The sequence below is a fragment of the Prinia subflava genome, chromosome 7 (assembly GCF_021018805.1).
Source record: "Prinia subflava isolate CZ2003 ecotype Zambia chromosome 7, Cam_Psub_1.2, whole genome shotgun sequence".
Classification (NCBI taxonomy): domain Eukaryota; kingdom Metazoa; phylum Chordata; class Aves; order Passeriformes; family Cisticolidae; genus Prinia; species Prinia subflava.
The window spans coordinates 14,622,946-14,647,779 of NC_086253.1; the positions used below are offsets into that span (position 1 = coordinate 14,622,946).

Genomic DNA, 24,834 nt, shown 5'->3' on the forward strand with positions numbered 1-24,834 from the left:
CCTAAAAATCTGCTTTCAATGCCAGGAGAATGGCCTAAAAAATCAGAAGCTGTTGTTTCAGGGTTTTTTTAAGTTCTCTTTCTTCAATAGAGATTGCCAAGTAGCAAGAACTAGTCAATCATTGCTCTGTCATTTCACCAAGAACAAGATGCTGTGGGGGATGAGAGGAGAGGGTGTAAACTACAAAGGGGTTGTAAACCCATGGCCTTCCCTGCAGACACTGACAGTGCAGACATTACTACACAGCTATGCTGGCTTTTCTGCACTTTTGGTGAGCAGTAAGTTTAACTGAGGTCATGTGTGGTTCTCAGAATCTCTGCTGTCTGCCAAGGGAGATCACTTCAGATGTCCAATACTAGAATTGTACTAATCAGGCTATCTTATTGCAGGATTGAAAAAATATTAAAAGATAAGATTATGGAATGGAGACCAACCCGCCCAACACGCTGGAACAGATACTGCACCTCCACCCTCCGAAACTTTTTGCCACTGCTGGAACAAAATCAAGGCAAAGATGTGGAAGATGATCATCAGGCAGAGCTGCAAAAACAGCTGGGATCTTACAGGGTACACTTGTGAACGTAAATGTGCATAGATGCAAGAAGTTAAATCCTTAAGTTTTAGTGTCACTACTCTGTGGTATGCATGAGTGTCTGAGGCTAGTTATTTTTCCCACTTCTGTGCTGGTTTTGCACTACAACTACCAAAATCCACAAGAGATTTTACACCAAAGATAAACCATTATAATATTTATAGAGTGAAGGAGTCATGATCTGGTTTATTTCACTTATAATGCTTAAGATAAAAAGTTCCTGCTGAACAAAAGAATATAATGAATTGGGTGCATTGTTTTATTGCTGTAGAACAGCCACTACTGCCAGTACATGAACACGAGTGCAGTCTCCCAGCACCAGCTCTCAGGGTCAGTAGGAACCTCTGCTGGTGCTGAGTAGTGCTACACAGGCTACTGACAGGTGCAGGAGCCCACACATATTTTTCTTCAGTTTCTGGTCTTTGCTTCAGTCTCTAAAGACACGAGAAAATTGACTGTTCACTGTAGGCACTGGTGTGCCTGTGCATTCCTCCTGCAGGCTGTTGGAACGGCCTCCTGCTGTCCACATGGAACACTTGTGACAGCACTGGCAGCTGTGGCCAGCTCCAAAGTGAGTTGAGCTTTCAGTTCTTGTTGAGCAGGAGACATTTGCTCTAATCCCAAGCCAGGAGAACAGAGTGATTTAAAATCAGCCACAAGGCAAAAAAGCAATGAAGCTCTGCTCTATGATTCATTAATATAACTTTATTCTAGTGGATTCTCAAGAACTTCACTTTGAACTTAAACCAAATTAAAGAGGAAAAATGTCAGAAGCTTGCCTGGAATATGGGAGAAAAAGGGAGGTGTTATCAAAATATAAACATAGGTTCTTCTATTGCATCGCCTCAGGCTGGCAAGAGAGAAGATAATTTATTTTACTCAGCATGTAATTTTTTTAAACTATGTATTTATTCAGGTGCCTTCATCTTTTCTTCTTACATGTTTTCTTCCCTTTCTTTCTTCCAGGTCTCTGGATTCCCTATTCATATGCCATATTCTGAAGTGAGACCTTTAATAGAAGCTGTACACAGCACGGGAGTTCACACCATTGATGTTTCCAATGTGGAATTTGCTCTGGCTGTGTATATTCATGCTTATCCTCAAAATGTTCTCTCCATATGGATTTACGTTGCTTCACTTGTGCGAAATAGGTAGTATAGAATACTGCAAGACCCAGTCAGAATACTGCAAGGAATTTGCTTATACAGATGTAAATATATGATTTCTCTCACTGCTGAATTTTTCCAAGTGTTTTTACAAATGAGAACATGATTTTTAGTACCTTTATTTGCCCTAAAACCACTAATTCCTGCTAAGGAAGAGACTGACAGCATAAATTTCCAGTACTAATAGGTGATCTTTATAGGCTTTTATAGCTCCCTGTGGGACCTCACATTCTTTAAGGCATTACACATGCCCACATGTAAGTGACAGTGCAGAGTAAAAGGATTCCTTAGTATCCCTGTAGCTAGTCAGTTTATCTACAGAGGTTCTTCCTCTTCAAAAGACACTTGTAAATTCCTCTTCAAAAGATATTTGTAAATAAAAAAATGTCCTGTACCTCAGTTCCTGAATTTTTAGCTATGAATAAGTTTCATATACCTAAGAGCCATCAGTGAAGACCGTACTTTAATTTTTAAGAGGCTGCTTCATCTCCTACTCTATATTTTATGTCTGTATAATGCCAACACCATTTAAAGTTGTAAGACATTTTCTTAAGAAGATGAAGGATTTAGTATTTATATCAAATGCAGTAGCTCATTCCTTTTATACAAGAATTTGATTAAATGACTTAGGAGTATAAAATCCTTGTGTGCAAAAAGAAGACAATCAGAAGAATAGTTCAATAAAAACCAAATTCAATTACTAGTGTGTAAGTAGTTGTGCTATTAATACTGGTATAAATACCCTTTTCCTGCTGTTATCTTGCTAATCAAACTCTCCAAGTAAAAACGACAGTGTGTTGAGCTTGGGAAGAGCGTTCATCAGGTCCCTGAACTTACCTTTGTTGAATTTCAGATGGTTCCTTGGATGTCTCCAACCTGCCCAGGTCCTTCTGAAGGGCTGCACAGCACTCAGGGGAATCAGCCCAAAGCTCCTCCCAGCTTTGTGTTGTCAGTGAACTTGCTGAGGCATCTGGACCTTCATCCCAGTCACTGATGAGGAAGTTAAATCATAGTGAGCCCAGTATTGAACCCTGGGGGACACCACCAGTGGCAGGCCTCTAACTTGACCCTGTGCCCCTGATTGCAGCCCTCTGGGATCTGCTGGTCAGCCAGGTCCCAAATCACCTCACTGTCCATTCATGCAACCCACACCTCCTGTGTTTGCCTATGAGGATGTTGTGGGAGACAGTGTTGAAAGCTTTGCTGAAGTCGGGGTTGGCAGTCCACTGCTCTCCCCTCATCTGGCCAGGGAGTTGTTTCATCATGGTCAAACAGTGAAGCCATGCTGACTATTCCTGATTATTGGGATTAAGGGAGCAGCAGAACCACTGAGACATTTTAAAGCATAATTTATCTTCAGTCTCAGAAAGGGTGAGAACATCTTCACATCATTCATGAGAAGTCAGTAGTCACAAGATCATCTTACAAGGCCTTTTAAAGATTTATTAGCCAATAAACTACTGCCGCAAGGTTTGTTAGTGTCTTTACACCAATCATTAATTATTTTGTTTTACACGTTTTGCTGCAGTGTGGATCTTCTTAACCAACCATATAATGACACACAAACCTACATTGCTACGCCTTAAAACTTACTACTACCTTTGTAACTATTGCTATATCTAAACTTTAAAACTTTTCACTACCTAGCTTAACATGTTTCTGCTTAAACTACAAAGCCACACTCTTGGTTGTGGTCTCTAAATCTGGAAGCCTTTTCCAAATCTTAGATCAAACCCTGTACTCATTTCTATGTCTGGGCCTGCAGGCCTGCAAACGTTGAGAGTTTTCTGTGCCTTGACTTCGCACACCTTATCACCTTCCTGTCATCCGTAAGAGTAGAGATGGCCTCCAGAGGGAGATACTCCATTACCTTTCCAGGGACAGAGGTGATGCTGACTGCCCAGTAGTTCCTTGGGTCCTCCTTTGAAGACCAGGGTGACATTTGCTTTCCTGCAGTCCTCAGCCACCTCTCTTACTCTCCATGACCTTCCAGAGATGATCCTGAGTGGCCGTGCTGTAGTGTCTGCCAGCTCCCAGCACTCATGGACTAGCTGAGAGTCAGGGCTTGCTGCCACAGGTTCCCTCCCTTCTACAGGCCCCTCTGGAATGGGCATTGTCACCACATGGTGCTTGCTGAACACCGATGACATGTCCCAGGTTTATTCTACGGTGTATCTGCAGCTCATTCCATCCTCAGCTGTGTTACACTCACCAGTGTCTTTCTTACCTTGTTCTTCACTTCCGCATGACCAAGATGGTGGCAAAACTTGCAGTTTATTCCTAACCTCCAGCTCTGCCTGCACACCGACTTCCCAGTCACCAAGAATCTTGAAAGCTTGTGTCGTATTATGGTATGTGTCACCACGACTGCTGTTCTAAATAAATACTACTTAAAAGAATTTATCAAATTAGGAAAACAGGTAAAAATTACTAGCTTGTATTGTCAGTCCTAAAAATTAGGCAGGATAGGAGAAAAAACCGAACCTGTCTGCCTTCTACAAAAGCAGACACCTGCCCCTCCTCTGCTGTAGAAAAAGGCAGCTTGCAACTGTGCCAGCCACGAGCAGGTGGCCATTGGATTTTACAGCTTGCCATGGGCTACTCATCCCTCATACAGTGAGCTCTCCCCCATCCCACCACACACACGCTCATGCACTACTCATCTCTTCCTAGAACAAGTTTCACTCATCACAACAATTTTCTGCTCCCTGCCAGTCTCTGCTGTCCAGAGAGGAATCTTTTTAACTATCAAAGCAAGGGGGAAAATATATTGCTGTGTTTCACAGAGTTCAGATTAATGAAAACTGACTTTCCTTGGAATCTGTTTCAAAAATGCAACTTAGCACAGTCATGGGAACCACCAAACCAAACCAAACCCCCATACACACTGCACAGTTCACAGCTCTGCAACCGTGACAACACCCACCCACCTGCCCAACCTCTGCAGCTTTCTGGCATGGCACTTCATACTTTAAAACCATAGATATTCAACTGCTGCACACATTTTTTTTATTGGTGGGAATGTTTTATTTGAGTATGTCTTTCAAGCCCAAATACAAAACCAAATGCAACAGGAAGGTGGCAATTTCCCTAATTTTGCAATATAAAGAACGACTTTAGGATGAGAAGAAAGGGGAAGAAACCAGGCTCCTAAAGATGTATAATTGTTACCCAAATGCAAACAATAAAATTCAAATTCTCTGCGGAGGTTCATATTGTACTCATGGATTCAAAATTATAAAAAGAAAGTCACCTAACACAAAATAATCCAGTAAAGTATACTTAAGTGCCAAAACTGGAATAAAGTGGCATTAAAAAAAAAAAAAATCTGAAGATTTTCCCATCTTCCCCAAATTACGTAAAGTAAAACCCAACACCCTTCAAGCCAAATGAGGTTGTGAGATTGTTACAACACTGTACAGTACACTCATAATTAAGATTCTGAAGTTGTGGGCAGGGTCAGGCTAGTATAACAAGTCTCACTCCAAGGATTGTTAACACAAGATGTGAACTGTAAGTAAAGTGCATGAGAGGAAGCCTGCTCAGCTAAATGAAGTAGACCGAGAGATCAGAAGTCAGCGGTCACTCGCCAGAGCGGCAGCAGGCCCGAAAACCACACTGCAAATTCTGGCATCCACTGGCGGTTTCAGCATGAGGACCTGCACAAAAACAACAGAAACGTGAAAAGAAGGAAAGGCCGCTTCCTTAGATTCATATTTCTCATAAACTGGTCAGAAAACGTCTCATTTTTCACAATGCACTACACTTCATTCAGCCCCATGAAGTCCGAAATGCTGCCAATACTGCCATGGTGTAAAAACCTCACTTGGAACAGGTATTTTTCAAAAGATTTTTTTCCCATAGCTTAGTCCCATGAGGATAACACATCCAAAATTACACAGGAGTACCATGAGCAACACTAAATGAGCAACTTTACACAAGCTGCCACAGCTTCAGAACTGAGTGGTTTTGACAATGTATTTTTAATTCCCGTTTTTCAAATTCGGATGATGACATCATGGCATTACCAAAGAAACCATAACCTCCGAAACAATGTCTATGGTAATGGAAACAGTATTTTTGCCTGGAAGTGTTTTTTCCTCCATTAACACTTCATGGTTAGCCAGACTCACATACTCTTGACTGGAAATTCATAAACTAAAGGATCACCTTAGCATTGCTGCAGTCATCAGAAGCCATAAGGCTAAAAATGAGCCATTCAGAAAGAAAGAACACATTGCAAGCACAGACAGTACAAACCAACACTGTAACTCTACCCAACCTCCACTTACCTTCACTTACCCCTTTCACTTAAAACCTTAAAGTGACCATGAGATAAGAAATTATTGTATTTATTCAAACAGGATTTTATTCCCTGCAACCATATGCCTGCTTTGAGACTCATTTACACTCAGGCTGGCTGAACTCTGGCACCCAGCAGAAACTGGAAGTGGGTTGCTGAGCCAACTCAAAAAGCTGGTGAAGACCTAACAAGGACAACACAAATTTTCCCCGTTTGTATGAGAAACAAATCAACAGGTATTTCAAGCGTTTTTAATGTATTTAGAAATTCTTTTAATGAACCAGGGCATCATGCTCTATCTGGCTTTTTTTTACCTCCTTTAACAGTAAAGCCATGATTCAAATTATTTCCAAGAATCCTGGGTCTTAAAACCAGCTTCCTACTTCATGCCACACACCAATAAACAATACTCTATACTGTACATAAGTTAAGATATATGAGACTGAATAAAACAAACCTGAAACTACAGTGAAAGACTACAGTTAAATATAGTGAACTTTTCATTGGTCAATCAACTCATTTTCCTTTTTCAATCTTTTTATTCACCTGAACTAAGTTTTGATCCTCCACATCACTTACGAGCTAGAGTTTGAACGCTTCTCCGTAAGTTCTTTAGAAAGGAGGCTCGGTGCTTCTGAACAGCTGGTTTAGCAGAGCATGTTCTGGGCAGCAGCACTTCCCAAGTCGTGGCTGACCTTCCCCAGCATTGCCACAGCTACGCAGCACAGCAGTGATTCTGAAGCAACTGTTGCATTTCTAGCAAAATGCTTGTTGACAAAACGTACAGAACCACAACATCCCACAAGGAAGGGAATTCTCAGTGTAATTCAATATTGTTTTCCATCATTTTCTTGTTCATTTTGCTATTCCTCATGCTCCTAACTGGAATATACAAACTTCTAAGTCTGACCAATGCTCCATCTAACACTACCTTCACCACTGGCAACAAGTGAAGGGACATGATATAAGCCTATCATGCACACCTTCTGTATTTTTCCAGCAACCCTAACTGTTGCATCAGGGACACTGAAGTCCATTTCCCTCAATATTTGTTTATGGTTCAGTTGTGCATGCAGGTTTTTAAGCTCTTTTTAAACCTCCTTCCACAACTCCCCACAGGACCAAGTTCCAGAAGTTCACTAGACTGTGCATCTGCTTTAAGTTGCCTGCCAGCTTCACCTAGTGTCCCTGAGTTTTATCACTGCAAAAACTGGAGAATTACCACTGCACATTCACCTCATCTACTGCTTTCCCACTTCTGAAAACAGTCATGCCCTTTTTCAGCCATCTCATTCCCAGACTGAAACCTCCAGCCTTTTGAGTGCTCAGCTCCCTAACTTTTTAGAAGGCCTCTTCTGTATCTTCTGTAACTCCAGTGTACACTCTCCTCAGGATGGGGAGACCAAACCCGCATGCAGTGCTCCACATGTGAGTGCCCCAAGGCTTCCAGGACCAAGCAGAGCACCCTCTATCTTGTTCTCACCACCCTGACGATGGTAACATTGGTGGCTTTTTTGGCTGCTGCTGCAAACAGGAAAGATCTCAGAATTAGCACCAACAGCTCTCTGAAATCATCATCTCCATACTGCAACTGCCAGCTCTGAATTCAGTTTCATGCAACCACAGTTTGATTATTCCCAGCCACCCAGACCTTCAACCACACATACAGCTGCAGTGAAGTTTCAAAGACATCCTTTCGGAAATCATCTGCACCAGTATCATTACTTGAAGACCACACAGCACCACTCAAAAACGTGGAAATTACTGTGTGCATTTCTTACACTACAACACAAGGGAAATGCTGAGGAAGACTGATCTCAACACAGAAGTCTTGGAGGAGAACGGGGAGAAAGTTGTCACATCCCAGTTTCCTCTGCTGAACAGTGATCATTAAGCCCTTCCCTTTCCTCCTATCCTTTAGTAACCTTTCAGTTTTTAAATTTAAACCACTCTTACAGCAACTTAAGATCTGAAAAACTTGGATACTTCTAACTAAATTGGACTATCTGAAAAGCTTATATGTTAATTTCCCAATTTATAAGGCACTGACTTACAAATTACATTAAGCATATCACAGTAAAATTTCACCCTTCTTCCCACACTGCATTTCTTGCCCCATGTCTAATCCTCATACCATCATTAACTTTCCTTTATAGCCTGTAATAAAGAATTCTGATAAAATGAAACATTCAGGGTTCAACCACATCTTCTAAAATCTGCCCTCCCCATACTTTTTCTTAGCATATATGGGCAATTTCCATAATTTGGAGGCTATTTTATGTTCTTATTATAATAAGGTAGTAAGTATCCTTAATACTTGTTTTAACAGTAAGGCTATCTGAGTTTGAGTTATTTATGGTTTGACATGTCAGTTGATCTCCTCCATCACAAGTCATTTATCTCCTTTATAAAATCCCTAGTGCTCCTCCGTTTGTTCTTTTTTACATTTGATACAGACAGCAAAATTCAAATGCCTTTACTTTTGATAGCCACAGATACTGGGCTTGTTTCCCTGGCTTTATTTACTACCACTGACCTTTGGCTACATCTCTTTGGCTTCATAACCTCTGCCTTCCCCAGTCTTTGCTACTGACCTCATTTGGACTAGACTTTGTTTTAAAATTCTCTGTTTAAATTCCCATGGCCTCTTTAATCTTGCCAAAAGAACACTGTCTTCTGTTTCCCCTGGACTCTGTATATGAGGTCTCCAATTCCTCTCACCTCACTGATACATTAGGTTAAGCAACAGGGTAACTGCAATACTGCCCAGTGTGATGGTCATTTCAACCTAACTGTGGAGATGAATTACTTCCATAGAATCACAGAATAGTTTGGGTTGGAAGGGATCTTTAAAAGTCATCTAGTTCCAGCCTCCTTGCAATAATCAGGCACATCTTCAACTAGATAAGGTTGCTCAGAAACCCCTTTCAGCCTGACCTCAAATGTGTCCAGGGATGAGTCTTGCACCACCTTTCTGGGCAACCTGTTCCACTATCTCCCATCTCCCCTTGCCCAGTCCTGCTGTCAGCCCAGCCTGGTTAGCAATGCCCTGTGCACCCAGGAGGACACTGCTGTGTACAGCAGCTTCACACACTGCACGCTCCAAGACCAGCTGATGATTTTGGATGAACTCTGATAGTTTTTGTGGGCAGGTACAGCAAGCAACCACTGGCTGTTGGCAGTGTCAGGTTCTGGCTCGTGTAATAAAACATCTTGACAGGGATGAGCCAGATACCCCATTCACTGCTGGACTTAACAGGGAGCCCAAAATGTAGTCTTTTAAAATGTGATGGAAATGTGGGGAAGGGACAGCCCGTGCAGTGGATCATAAAGAGAAGCCTATTTCACAAGTGTGCCTCTGACTATGAAGACTTAGTAAGTGCTAGCAGTGAAATGCTAAATTAAATGTGTTTTGGGTTCACCTGGGAAAGCAAAGTTAATCAGATTCTCATCTAACCTGCCGCATCTACGTTACTGGTTTAGTTACTTCTAAACTGGATTACTGTAATGCTCTTTACATGCACATCTGATTACTCAGATGCTTAGGGGACTCAGAATAGAGGTGAGGTCTGTTTACTTGTGGTGAACATATAAACACGTTTGGTAATGCAGGAGAGGAGCAGAGCTGTTTGATTACTTCGTTTTGCTACATGTACTAGTAGAACAAAAAATCAATCAGAATTCCCTAGAATGAAGTTTGGCATTCCACCAAGAATGCATGACAACATGGACCAAGACCATGGTAAAAGAACCACTCCTGCCAGGGCAACTGGCTGTCACCACCATATAAAATCTTTTCAGAGATTTGTAAGTACACTGGTAATCTGTAGCATTTAGACTGAGACCTAACTCTCAGAACACTGTGTTCCCACAAAAGTCTGCACACAGTAGTCCATACACCTTTAAAGAACTTGCAAAGTCTTGGCTTTACTGATGAAAGACAGATCAACTATGGCCAGTGATACTTTAAAAACTGGAAGAATGAATCAGTAGAATCAAACTTTATTTCATGAATGCCCTATTTCTTTAATTACAGAACCTGAGGACTACATAATTAAAATGAATTCTAGTAAATGAATCATACTTAAATGCTGCAAAGAGCTACTGCTCCAGAAATTAGGGAGCCCCATTTTTCTAATGCCAAAGCTGAAAGCACTCCAGGCTTTGAAATGGAAAAACGAGTCAGAAGAATGGACACAGCTGGACAAAATCTTAGGAAAGGAAGAACTCAGTGGCAAGATGTAACTCAAACATTAAACTCTTCTTGCTGAGCTCGGTGTGATCCACAACCAAATTTGTTTTACACAAATGAAATCAGCCATTAGAAGGGATGCACACTGACTGATGTGTGTTAAGCTGCATCTGAGGGTTATTTGACTTTAAGTCTCCAGCATTGTGAAAAGCATAAGAGATTCTAAACATCAGTATGCAAATCAAAAACTGAAGTGAAACCAACAGTAAAAAAAAAAACCACAAAACAGATCTAGAAGTGAGCATAAATTTGTGGTTTCTGGACATAAAAACTGTACCATGTTACTGGTGTGCAACAGCAGTCAGACTCAAACCCTACTACCTCACATTGCTGCTCTAAGTTTCTAGTCTTGCTCTACTAAAAAGTGCTCTACAGCACCTGCTGCAAATACAAATATTGCAACCAATGTGCCTACCAAACATGTGCATTAAGCCCATCACAAAGAAATTCCAATGAAGCTGGCTTGTGTGTGAGGGGTCCCATCAGTCTTAGTGTTTATAGGAAACAAAATCTGAAAATAAGCTGCAGGTAAAAGTAAAGCCTTTATTCATCAGCAGATGACAAAGTTGTATCTTTATTATTCATAGATGGCTAAATTCCATGCTGTTGTCTCCATTTTTTTTCTGCAAGACCGACAGGTTTTCCAACCTCTGATCCCAGAATACACTTCCTTCCCTGAAAACAATCACTGATAAGCTGGTGGGCAAAGAAAATTATAAAATTATTCTGTACACGCTTACAGACTGGTAAACTTTGTGCAGCAGTTAGTAATACAATCTGTAGATGTGCAAATAAACAAACAGCTTCAGATATGGATTGATTTAAATGAAACAGCTACTGCTTTCCCAGGTTGCTTTAGAAATGCCAAATGATACAGAAGCAGCTGTTGTAGGACATCCTGCTGCCCACAGAATGGAATAAGGCATCAGTTTCACACTGAACAGCCCTATCACAATGAAGTTTGATTGAAAATACACAGAACAAAACCCAGACAAAACTGCAGGGGATTCATTTACAAAGGCTACTTTTTCCATACAGCCATGAACTTCTGAGATGACATTATTTCTCAACAGATGTAAGAAGTCAGACCATTAGAGCCTCACTGTCCTGTGCATTTCTCTCTACAGGAGTAATGTTGATTTAAAAGCTTGCAGGATGCTTTAGGGAACCAAGTAGAGTTTATAGGCTCACAGATTCCAGCAGGCAGTAAAAGGAAGGAAATAAACAGGAAGCGGATCAGACAACTTCACAGAATAATTCAAAAATATTCTGTTTAAATTTAAGTAATTTCTTGAGGATACTGTGAAACAGCCAAGCTTTAAAGTAGTGAACTCACACACAGATTTGGATACTCTAGACTAATACAAAGACATTATGGTGTATTTTATAGGGACAAAATGAAAAACAGAAATGTCTGAGGACAAATTATCTCTGGTATTACTGACAGAAGCATAAACAGACAAAAAGCAGCAAGCAGTCAAATGTAAAAGGTAAATGCATCTAACTACTCTTTGAAGACCTCTTTAAACTCAACACAATGAAGGAAACAGAGTCAGTGAAGGATTTTTTTAAAAGAACCCTAAAATTTTCAGGTGGCAATGAAACACAACAGAAAAGAGATTTTTAAATGCTGTTGTCTAGATGGAATGCAAGGAGTAACAAAAAGCAAGTGTTTCAAAAGAAAAAAAGAGTGTCAAAAAAGTGCATAGAGTGCAGAAATTAGGAAAACAAAGTAAGATTTAATTTTTCATTTCTAATATTATGATCCAATCCAAGTGCATCATCTTGTATCAGTTTCAATGGCTTGAACACCCAAATAGCAGTAGAGATTTACTTGCAGTACCAAAGCTCTGACATCAGGTACACAGGCAGGGACTGCATCTCAATATGGATGCAAATTATTGAGCTGGACACTGCGAACTACCAGGTAAATACAATTTTGGTTTACACACAATTAGCTTGTACAGGCCAGTGAACTTGGTTATCATCTTCTTTCTCCCTTGCCTTCAGCTGCACTTACATGTTTTAAATTCACACACAGAATACCAGTCACACAATGGTTCCCATCTCTAATGCTAGGGATGCTTACTGGACTTAATAGATTGAATTCCAGTGTACTAAACATTGAAAAGAGTTGCACCATGAACAGATTCTATGCATCTATACAGATCCTTCTCCAGCTTAGATCCATCCCTAAGTTACCAACTCAAGCAAAACCAGAAAAAAAAACTGAATTACATTTTCTATAAGGACATGTGATGGTAGAATCAAAAATATGCTATACCAAAACTAGTGCAATATGGGAGGTTTGCATGGCAAAACACAGGTCACTGGTTTCCTAAAAATCCCTGCTTTGGTACCAACCTAATGAAGCCTCTGTCTGACATTATGACCCCACAGAAAACATACAAACTGCATGGTTTAGAGTGGAGATATGGACAGGGCAAGTGTGTAATAGCAGCTATATGGAGACTTACTTTCTACCCCGATTAGTTATGCTAAACCAAGTTAAGACATACAGGCACTAAAAATGCTTTCCTAAGTACAGAACTGTACTAATGTCACAACAAAAATACCCAAAAGTGAGATTAAACTGATTTAACAGTCATAGTTTTGTAATTAATCTCTGCTACATAGACATTAAAAAAAGGTGAGGTTTTGGTGGTTCTTTTTCTTTTAAAAAGTCCCTACACCGAGCATCACTCCCCAGAAAAGCATCACATCTTCATAGAAAGACATTACCGTTAATGTTGTCACAGTAGTAAAAGTGTTCATCTTTTAGAGAGGGGCATGCAGAAACCAACTCCTGCAGGCCTGCCCCAGTTACAGTGAGACAGCCCGAGAGGTTCAGGTGCTCCAGATGTGGCAGTCCTCCTCCCAGAGTCAGCGCCCTGTGGACACACAAGAGACACGTGAGGAGCCTGCACGGCGTGGCACTGACGAGTGCCCCACATCACCCCAGCACAGACCTGTGGCACCTCTAACCACACACACACCTCTAATGAACCATGGAGTTATAAACCTGGCACTCCTGTACTCTTTTAAAGGGGATTATCCCCAAAGCCACTCAACAGACCTGAAAAATGAACAGATTTCTACATAAGATAACAATTCCTGTAGACAGACTTTAGTGGGAAATCATTTTTTTATGGATGACACCAGAGATGACCAACCATTTCAAAGAACTACAAAGCCACTCTTCTTAAAAATACCAATGCTTTTGTCAGCTCTTCCCAGGTGATGTATATTAATCATCTCACACTAAAACATGACACTCCCAAGTTAGGTGCATTATGTTTCCTGAAGTTTGACCCTTCCTTTTGTTAAACTTATTATGGAATCCAAATTTGTGTTTTCCTAGGACTGTCAGCAGAGCTTCTCTCTGCCAACACACCATCTCATTGCTCAAATGTAATTCTCTAGCCTTGTTCTGAGTGCAAGTGAATTTGGCTGCTGATGCAACAAGCACAGGGATGTACCACACCCCAGCAATTACTCCATGTGACCCTGCCCTCTTCTCTGCAAGCTCACAGAGCAGCCAGGCCAAGATCAAGCAGAAACAAGCTCACTCACCTGAAAAAACCCATCAGGCTTGAATCACCAAACTGCAGATTCAAGCCAGGACATAAAACTGAAGATGCCTTCAGAGCATCACTGTACAAGCTTCTCCAGTCAGCAGGCAATAGTAGAACTGCTGGCCACAAATATATATATAGGCAATAAATGTACTGGGACATCTTTGTATTAGGGGGTTCCATTCTTTCCCCAAGGACTCCAAGTACTCTTGGGACTACAAGAAGCACTTGTTGCAACACACTCAGCTCTCAGCCAAAAAGCACCAGTGGGAAACCAGCAATGCAATTAAACCCTTGCTGTGACTCAATGACCAAATCTCCCTTTGCTCCCACATTACTGAGTCATGAAAAACCAGACCAGTAATATGTAAAATACACACAGCACAACCTAATCAGCAGGTAACAAAATTTGTCAGGACAAGTCCACTGCAACACTGGAACAGAAACAAGCTCTAACACAAAGCCCAGATATCTGAAGCATACCCTGAGGAAGGGTAACACTGGTGAGTGAAAGTGTCAGAACCACAGGAGACTCTGAATAGCTGGTACTTTAGAACATCAAATGGGGACCAAATCTCGGGAGAGACAAATCGATGCCAGCAGCACCTCACACTATTCCTCTGTTTACTACAGCCAACCACACAGGTATGCTTGAAGTCTTCACACTTTAATTAGCTCCCAGTGTTGCAGCACACCTGAGCAGGAGGCTGCAAGTACCTCAGCCTCATCTCATCTTCAGTATGAAGCAGTAACATTTTTTCTGACAGTACAAAGCATCAGAGGCAAACAGAAAATTCTGTAACTCATGAAACCATCTCAGTGTTCAAGACATTTTTTTCTCCTCCTTTAACTGTTACATGAGGTCATATTGAACATGTTGAACACAGAATTATCATAGAATCATTTGGGTTGGAAAAGACACTTGAGATAATCACATCCAACTGTTAACCCAGCACTGCCAAACCCACCACTAACATGAACAAGTGTCACATACTCTGAATACCTCCAGGTATGCCACTTCCCATGGCAGGCTCTTCCAATGCTCGAAAACCCTTTCAGTGAAGATCGTTTTCCTAATGGCCAACCTAAACATCCTCTGGTGCAACTTGAGGTCACTTTCTCTTGTTACTTGAGAGAAGACACCGACCCCCACTGGCTACAGCTTCTTTTCAGGTGGTTGTGAAGAGTGGGTAGACTACCCCTGAGCCTCCTTTCCTCCAGGCAGAGCCACCCCATTCCTTACTAAATCTGTGTTCCAGACCCTTCCCCAGCTCCACTGCCTTTCTCTGGGTATAGTCTAGCCCCTCAATGCCTTTCTTACAGTGAGGGGCCCAGAAGTGAGCACAGGATTTGAGGTGTGGCCTCACTAGTCCCAAGAACAAAGGGACAGTCACACACACACACACACAGTCCTGGTCACACTATTGCTGATACAGACCAGGTGCCACCTGGGCACACCCTGGCTCACGTTCAGTCTCTGTCAAACAGCACCCTCAGGTCCTTGTCCACCAGGCTGCTTTCCAGCCACTCTGTCCCCAGCCTGTAGCACTGCCTGGGGCTGTTGTGACACAAAGGGCAGGACCTGAGACTTCATCTCATTGAACAGACAATTGGCCTCAGCCCACTGATTCAGCCTGTCCATAAATTATGTCGTCTTTCAGACAGGTTAATCAAGATGTTACTCCAGTTTCACAAAGTTTCAAGCATACTGGCAGGCATAATGAGAAAAAATGGTGAATCAGCACAATTTCTTAACAGGAAATCACTAAAGATCAAATCTAAAAGCATTAATAGTGTCTAGAACAACAAGTTCACAAAAATACTTGACTTCAGAAGACAGATATAAAAATTTCACTGTTATCTCCACAAGAAAAGCCGGAAAAAGTTTTTGAGTCTAGTACTGTAACTATTTAAGAAGCAAAGACCACTTAAAACTTACCAGTTTCTTCATTAGAAATGTTTTTACTGAAATAAGGCAGATTCATCCCAGAATGGCCCAACAAATAAAATCAGAAAAAACATTCTGCAGCAAAATAGTTTGAAAATGTCTCCTCACCTGAGAGCCCGGTCTGTTATCTGGTAACAGCCTGACAGACTGAGAAACTGAAGAACTCGTGCAGTCTCTTCATCTGTTTTGTCACTCCCAGAGTATGCAGAGTCTTTTTTCTCTGACTGCTTAGTCCTTATTGGTTTTTTACACAGTGCAGAGGACTCTGGAAGTGCTCGAATAGTTCTTAGTGCTGTCCCAGCACAACAAAACGAGTGACCGCAGTAAATCAAGTCAGTAGAAGCACAGTGCTGCTGCCACCCTCTAGTCCTTAACCCATAAATGTCTCTACCGTAGCACAATGCAGAACAATTAATATGGGATGTTGGTTCCATAAGACAAAATCCTTCAACATTTCTGTGTCTCCACTCTGCAGCATCTTCAATGTCAGCTAAATCATCTGCATCTAGCATCCACACATAAGCAGAATTGAAGTTTTCTGAGTCGTCAGGTTTAGTCCAGTGCTGTTCACCATTTCCTCCCTGAATGAGATTTTCATTGCTGATTTCATGCAAGCCATTATACTTCTTGTTGGACTGCAGAGTAATCTCTCTGTTTTTCCACAAAGTCTTAGCATTCCTGTTCCTGCAGCTTTTCAGAATACCTCTGGTGTGATGAGTTGATATGATACCCAGCGCTCTGGAAATCCTCTCTATAGCCACATCTGTAATTTTTTCACATCCAGACAGATCAAGGTGGCGTAGATTTTGACAATACCCAACTGAACACCAACTGAAATCAGGGGGGAAAAAAAAAGTGGTTTGGTTTATTGGTGGTTGAGCTTTTTTAGTTTTTTCTCAGAAAAGCTGTTAAGGCTAAATATATGAAAGAACATTTCACAAGTAAATTACTTGTATTAATTCACATAATATTCAAAGAAGGTACTCCAGACAGATTAGATTTGATAGTGCTCTACAAGTCCTCTACATACACCTAGAAAAATTATGTCTAGAGAAATGTGAAATCTTTCATGAATCAGTAACAGCTTATATTTCTCCATATACTGAGACTTAAAAGAAGTCCAAATTTGCTATATACTGAACAAATGTTTGAATACTAGATCAGCCTGCAAGCACCAAATACACACGTAAAAACTTCAAAAAACGAGTGCACTACATTCAACAAAAGCTACCAAGAGATATCTGAGTTACTAAACATCAAAGTTACTTCTCAAAAGACTGAAAATACTGAACTAGCAAATTTCATCCACCTCCCTTGCCCCACAAAATACATCTGAGATTCCATATTCAGTTTGAAGCATTGTAACAGTTGTAATTTCTAAGATTTTGAGTTTCTCAAGCTTGGCAGTTTAGATATACTGAAATGCCAATGTATTTAGATCATATGCCCTCCTGTCCTTTTCCATTTCTTTCAGGAATACTAGATAGATTCCTGAAACAGCTCCTGTGTCTAATTATTCCATCAATAATTAGAAATGAGACTTTTTCATTTTAACAAAAGCTTACGCTCTTAGTCTTACCTTTTACAAGTGGAACAGAAATTTTATCTACAGTAATATTTTTACATTATTAGCTACAAAAGTATGTAAGTGATTTAACTGACCTTTACCTATCCACAGTTAATGTTACTATTATTTACTGTCTATAAGTGATTACTTATGTTTAGAGTAAGCCAAACTCTTTTTCTGAGTTACAATTTGAAGTACTGTAAATATAGATAAATAAGGAGTGGCAAATAAGGTAAATTTTACTAGATATTGACAAAAGCTCACAAAGATTGACTTCTGAGCCCTGGAAAGTCTATAAAACTTTTATTTCAAATGAAATTTGAATTTCTTATACAAGCTGCAGGGTGTTGCTACCAGCATGCATGCTGGTAAGGCTTTCTGTGGTGTTCACACTACCTGAGAGCACTACATGATGCAGAACACTGAAATATCTGCTGAGTTTCAACACCACAGTAAGACCTGCTGGTGCAGGTTCTGCATCCACACACCATCCCACTGACATCAATGACATTCCTGCAGGCCTCAGTAAAACTCAGGAATACACAGACAATACACCCAAGCCTTAGAGCTTTGCTACCATTTGATCTGGGTGTCTGAAATAGCAGTTTTGCGCACCCTATCAGCTGTAGCAGACCAAGAGAACTTCCTTAACTGAGCAACTCCATAGAAATCTATGGACAAGTTGTTAATACTAGAGCAAAACCACAACAATTGTTATGTATAGCTAGCTATACACTGATAGGTAAAAAGCATTCGATAGCGAAGACAGAGAATTTTAAATGGTCACAACAAAGTTACATTTTCACTTGGTATTTCAGTGATTTGTTATTCTGGTTTAGTTCTTAGTCACAAGTCACATGGGAGTTACAAATTTGATTTCTCTTTGTTTCTTTCTTTCTTGGCAATGGACTAAAATGTTTGAATGTTTCCCCCCCACTCAAAAAGCTGGATTATATTTTTTTCTTTAAAGGAAACAACAATTATCTAACCTTTCAAATACAGAGTCTGAAATATCAGTTTGAGTGAGATCCAAATATTCCAAGTTGGGGCAAAGCTCTAAGATCTGTCTAACCTGAAAAAAGAAAGGAAAATAATCAGTAAAGATACAAGCCACTGAGGCTGCACACAGTGTCTAGAGACAAGTTACAAATTAGCATTCTTTCGGACTGCAACCCACTTACACTACCCAAACACGTCAGTTATTAATTAAAGACTACACAGCCACAATTATTAAATGCAAGGTTGAGATTACACACCATTTTGCTGGATGCTGCAGAACTGTAGGCCAGTACCAGTGTCTTCACTGAGGAGCCCACAAGCGGGAGGACATGATGAATTAGGCCATGAAGTAAACGTTTTTCCATTTGTGCTATATTAATGGCAAGTGACTCTTCAGCTGCTTCTTCTGCAAAATAAACCCAGAAAGAAAGGCTTAATACCAACTTGGAGAAATATTTACTACAGATTATGTACTGCTCAGGGCAGCCCGGGGCAGCCGTTTCCACCAACTTGCTTTAGATGTCAAAATACTATCTCACAGGGCATTTCTCATTTATATATAGCTGTGATTTAATAACTTAAGACAAATTTAAAATCAAGCCTCGAGTGCATCAGAATGCAAGATGACTCATCCAAACTTTCTGAAGAGATGAAGCCTAGCCTTTACCTCCAGACACATCCCTATAATTCTTCTACCTGCTTTCATGTTTGCTCTTTCCTAGAGAAATTCATTCCAGTCATTAAAATCAGATGCCTGCTTCTCTCCTACCAACCTCCATCTCTCTTTTTTTCCTCTCAGTTTGTTTCTTATAGTTGTGTCATCTTCAGGAAAAACAGTACACTTCACCAAAATCAATTTTACCTACCAGATTCATCTATGTCAGCATCTTCATCCCATTCCTGGAAAGCACGACTTTCATCTTTTCTATTTTTCACCCATTCCTCATCAGGTTCAGTCTCAGTATCTGCTGCAGGACCACTATACCAATCACCTACTCACAGCCACCCCCCAAAAAGAAGAAGGAAAAAAGTTAATAAAAATTTCTCACTGGAGCAGAAATCAGCACCGATAGCTTTTCAGTATACTGTGACCTGATTTAGGAGACATAAATGTATTTCGAATTCATCTCAACTAAGACTGGACTAAACCTTAAAATAATTCTTTGTTTGATCTTTATCCTTAAGCTTCAAAAGATTCTTGGAACAGTTTCAGTACCATTCCAGAACTCATAGCCTATTATGATTGTCTGACTTGCCTGCTGTCCTTATTTGCTTAATAGGGACCAATATGATCATAAAAGTAACAGAAACAATCATGGAATATTCAGACTGTCTAGGTGCTCAAGTTCCTTCTAGTAAAGAGATTATTCACCAGCTTTTAGTGTAACATTTGGTTGAAGATACCTCTCTTTTCCTCTGGAATATCACAAATACACCATTAACCAGACTGGTTTTCGTCCCTGCACATGACAACTCCAAGATCACAAAAATCAAATTCCAAAAGTATCCTACTTAAAACAGCTACCTAATACTTGTAACATACATATGACTCAAATCAATACACAATCATTTTTTAGAACATTTGGATGATCGTGAAGATCAGCAACAGCTCTGCTGTTTTAGCTGGTGGAGCACCCCTTTCCCCTTGGGGTTACTGCACAGGCATTAATTTACTTCTGCTTCCAGTATCCAAACTTCTGGTTTGGATATATGGCAGTGTGGGCTCAGGATAAGCAGCTCTGCTGCCTCCCTCAATGTAGACATGCTGAGAAAGAAACCACCTTATTTAACTGTCTCACGGAAGGGAACCCTACTCTTCCTAAAGCAAGAGTGATTCCTATTGAGCAGTATCTAAAAGAACAAGGCTTCTTCTGTGAATAACACAATGACAATGAAATCCTAATTGATTGTCAACTGTGAAGTTTTGGTAACATTCCTCATCATATTTCAGCCATCTTCATATTACCATAAGAAGTCTCAGAAGCCTTCTGTATACCAGCAGGGGAAAAAAAGTTAAAAATTTAACTAAGCCTACATAAAACTACAATTCTTTTCCCCTCCCTGTGGCAATAAATCCCATCTGAGAAGCTTCCACCCAGTTTAGAGCATTTCTGCACAAGCAACTGCAGTAGTACAAACAGTAAGTCACGAGACCAGCTTCCTGTTGTGCCAAACCACGTTTAGGAGCACTCATTTTAAGTAGCTGCCAATTATCTTTTTATTTTGTGTGTCTGTGCAGCACTGAATTATCAAGACAACTACGTTGCAAATGCAAATTTAAGAATTTCAACTTTGGAGTCTTTCTACTCAGTCTTTGGAAGCTCAGGAACCAAACTATTGTTTTTCAGGAAGGTTTACCCAAACAAACAAACAAACAACAAAAAAAATTCAGACAAAAAAGTTATTTAATTTCTCTCTGCCTTGTATAAATTTTAGAAGACATAGAGAATATTCTAGTTTTTATGTATCTCTACGGCTAAGTTATATAAACACAGCTTTCTCTCAAGATCTTAAAGGCATGCAAAAGACTTATTAAACAGCATACTTTCTCCTATTACTGAACTACACTGACACAGCAGCACTGTGAAGCCTGCAGTTCCATAGTCCAGTGGTTCACATAAATATGGACATAAAGCTACAAATACATTCTGATGACTTGTAACTGGCCTCATTGGAATACAGAGTATTTTGTCTATTTGAACAGGTACTTCTGCAAAGGTCACACTTCTCAACAGGAAATTCTAATTAACAGAAGAGTTTGAGGAAAAAAAGTTTTAAAAAACACTTACTGCAGTAGAAGTTACTGAAATAATATACCTGAAAAATCAATACTAAAACTAAACATTTATTCAGTTTTCTTTGAGGCTTGACTAGACTGTGAGGAAACATTAGAACTCCACTTATGGAGTTATGCATTTCATTTCTACCTAAGAATCTAAGAAAATAATTTTAGTGATATAAGTGTAACAGCAGCATTTAAAATTCAAAACTCCTTAGATTAAGCAAAAAAAACGGGTTTTTTTTTACCTCAGTAAAACTAGGTAAACTGGATACAAAATGTACTCACGAATTTCAAACAAGTCAACTCCTAGTTTCTTAATTGTACAGGATGGAAGTATGTTTTGGGGATTTTTAACATTGAATCAAGTTTCAGGACACTACCCTTGTCAGAAAGGTACACCTCCCATCCTCAGCTGTCAGGCTCAGCCTATACTAAAATACTCTTTTTTACAGGCTCAAAAAATCAAATAATTGATGTGCTTTCAAAGAAGCTAAATGTAACTTACCTCTAGCCCAGCGAACAGGGTAAAGATGTTTCCACAGAGATCCAGTTTTAGCCAACTGTGACCATTCAGTGCTTACTTGACTACACTGACATAACTCTTGTGGGTTAAGGTAACTGAAAATGGTCACCATTACTTCAGGAGGGAGATTAGTAATGTTTGTGGTGTGCCCTGTTACTTCGGTTTCTGAAATACAGAAAGTGTGTGTTAAGTGAAGCACAGCCTCACAGCTTTAATAGCAGTAATGGAACACATATTTTGACTAGAACAATGAAAGAAATGTTTTAAAAAAATTTAGCAACTGTTAAAGATAGGTATTGGTTTGGCTTTAAAAAGCTTTCACTGTAACAACACCCTGAACAACAACAAACCAACTCAGTTTTCTGTTCGCCACTTTCTCATCTGGTTCATTCATTAAAAAAAAAAAAGTGAATTAATGCTACTCAACCACAGAAAGATGAAAGCCATACCTGCTATAAATGAAATGCTTTAAGAAAAATTCTGCCTTCTGTTGCAGATGGTATCTGTACCTGGTCTGCCACAATCCCAGGAAACAGTCCTAGCACGCAGAACCTACCAGCTGGGACCATTCTCGCTGGAAGCGCTCAGCCTCTTGACTGGGACACAGAAAAGTTCATGCTCAACTCTTTGCACCTGTCTTGAATTTTATTTCTAGCTTTAGCTGCTAGCATTGACAATTTTAACTTCCGAATGGTGAGGAGCCATTCAGGCTGTAAAGTAATACCAAGTACTAGATGAGAGACTAAAATTTGACCACTGTAATTAATACTTCAATGGATAGCAATAGGAACTATTTCCAACAGCTCTCCCTGATCCCCATATTGCAAAGAGAGCTGCAAACTATATAAAATAAATTCAGAGCTTTGGTTAGTAAGGCCTTTGGCTGTATTAAGAAATTTTTGATGTTTTGTTTCAGAACAATTTCCTTGAAAAAAATATTTCTAAAGGAGTTTTCAGGAGTCTTTAGAAATAGCAGGCTTCACAAATAGCGGAGTTTTACTTCTTAAGTGCCTAGAACTCGTACAGAGAGAGAAGCATCAGATTTTTTTTTTTTTTGCAAAGAAGCTTCAAAAGTGAGCATAATGTGAACTTTACCACGTGATAAGCTATTGCTACTTCAAAAAAACATAATTAAACCGTTTCACTTGATGAATCAATGTATTTATTTGTACAACTAGCATGTTGCCACATGAATTATAGAGAATTTCATAGGAAAATGCAGTTCAGACTGCACAGGACTGCAAGCTACATTACTTTCTTCCCTTTCTAAAAAATGAATGCAAGACATATTCTCCTCTCCCAATGTCTAAAACACAACAATTAGAACTACTACTGTCCCAAAACTGCTATTCCAGCTAGATTCAACAGCAAGTAATGCCACAAAGCTATGTCTGTCACATTCATCTGTAAAAACTCAAGAGTATTTCACAGAATGGACCATGATCTTTTCTGAAGGCTTCACCTGGAGGGCAGAAAACGACCATTTGAGTAGTTCAGAGAAGTTACATCAAAAAAATATGATTACAGAGTAATTCACCAAGTTTTTTCCAATGAGAGCAGCACATCTTATCAACATCACAAACTCAGTCCATGAGAGCTCGCGCTACATATCAGACTCACACCAGCACTACGCCTCTGGTGCACTAACTCCCCTTCCTTGGGGACTTAATTCCTTTTTGTTAAGAGTGAAAACTGTAACCATTTAGGCTGCTTCAGCAGTCATAAACAAGCCAGAAGTCTGCTTTAATAGTTACCCATTTATTTTAAGTTTCACCAGAAAAGGTAGCTAGAGATGAATGCAAAATAAATATCCACTTTCAGAACACACATTTCATCTGACCTATTCAGGGCTGCACAGATTCTTTCCCTTGCATTACTCTATACTCACAGGTCCTTTCTCATTCCTGAGTAGCCCAGGCAAGTTAGGTAGTGGAGCTGGGAAGGTGAATGTTTTTAATTTGAAATACTGCCACTTGGATAACTATTCTGTATTATTGAAACATCACCCCAAAAAGCTTACAAAGCTGTCCTAAAAACCAAGAATTAAATGCAGAGTCTGCAAATAGAAAATATGATTTCAATGGAAGCATGAAATTAGAAGGTAATTCTAATTTCCATCTGTTTATTTGTATCAAATATAAACACAGGAGGGAAGGGAGCAGAAGAATGTTGAGAATAGGTAAACAGTACTAGCTACATTACAACCTGCCAAGATGCCCATATCACACAATAAAGTTTCTGAAATTTCAAAACTGGTTTGCAGATATGCCCATTTTATACAAACTACTCTGTCTGCCTGCACATAACTTTAGGTACATCACTGGTGTGACTTTTTAGATAAAAACTGCAGTTTGAAAGTTACTTTAATTAGATACTTTACCTTGATCTGCCTTCTCATCCACAGAATACTTAAAGACCTTCTGAAGCTCTTCTGCTTGATTCCACTTACTGAGACCTCTAAATTCTGCAGCCTCTTTCTGTGAGCAGTGCTGTGCAATTACTTTCTTCTTAATATCTTTCAGCTCTTCATAAGTAAAGTATTCCATCAACATTGGCTGAAAAACCTAACACAAAGGAAAAAGGGAAAAAATCTGGTGCTGACAGAAATAGTCAATAATGCTACACAGACCTACCAACACAGAATTTCCTATTTCAAATTCTCTCAAAGTAAAACATTTCATACATTAAATGAACCTAAGGACAGGACCATGGAAGTTTTACATTCTAACCTCCTGCTTTCTAACAGAACACTGCACAGTATCAGGCAAGCTGTTTTAATTGTTTTCCTCACCAGAATAGGGAAGGGATTGAAGTTATTTAACCTATATAACTTACCAAGGTACTCACATGGAAGACAACGTAGCAAGGAAGAAAAACATGAGAAAAGAATTCCCATGGACAGGCTTCAGAAGATGCTTCCTAGTTTTTGGATACCCATAAATCATCAGACTGGCAGTACTAGTCTATGTTTCAAATATAGGTCAGAAGCTGTTTGGGAGTGTCAGTTTGAGTCATGAAGTACTGGTTTACAGGACCTCTCTTTTCTCATTTACGTTTTGCTACATATCCACTTTAACTACCTGCTGCAAACAAATCCCAGCCCCAATGGACTTTTGTTGTCAATTTT

General features: G+C 39.9%; 2 protein-coding genes across 2 annotated transcripts in view; one reads left to right on the forward strand and one right to left on the reverse strand.

Annotated features, from left to right (window-relative positions):
* LOC134552743 (complement C1q tumor necrosis factor-related protein 7) overlaps window positions 1-2,511 on the forward strand; it is a 113,457-nt gene extending 110,946 nt beyond the window's left edge. The window contains exons 33-34 of the mRNA XM_063401637.1: window positions 390-567; window positions 1,559-2,511. Coding sequence (XP_063257707.1) covers window positions 390-567; window positions 1,559-1,747 — 367 coding nt within the window. The 3' untranslated portion in view covers window positions 1,748-2,511. The remainder of the gene's footprint in view (window positions 1-389; window positions 568-1,558) is intronic.
* A 2,250-nt stretch (window positions 2,512-4,761) lies between these two features.
* Window positions 4,762-24,834, reverse strand: part of FBXL5 (F-box and leucine rich repeat protein 5) — a 34,126-nt gene continuing 14,053 nt past the window's right edge. Inside the window, exons 4-11 of the mRNA XM_063401642.1 lie at window positions 24,088-24,271; window positions 21,690-21,872; window positions 19,269-19,394; window positions 18,660-18,808; window positions 18,393-18,475; window positions 15,945-16,667; window positions 13,056-13,204; window positions 4,762-5,417 (exon numbers count right to left, since the gene is read on the reverse strand). Coding sequence (XP_063257712.1) covers window positions 5,341-5,417; window positions 13,056-13,204; window positions 15,945-16,667; window positions 18,393-18,475; window positions 18,660-18,808; window positions 19,269-19,394; window positions 21,690-21,872; window positions 24,088-24,271 — 1,674 coding nt within the window. The 3' untranslated portion in view covers window positions 4,762-5,340. The remainder of the gene's footprint in view (window positions 5,418-13,055; window positions 13,205-15,944; window positions 16,668-18,392; window positions 18,476-18,659; window positions 18,809-19,268; window positions 19,395-21,689; window positions 21,873-24,087; window positions 24,272-24,834) is intronic.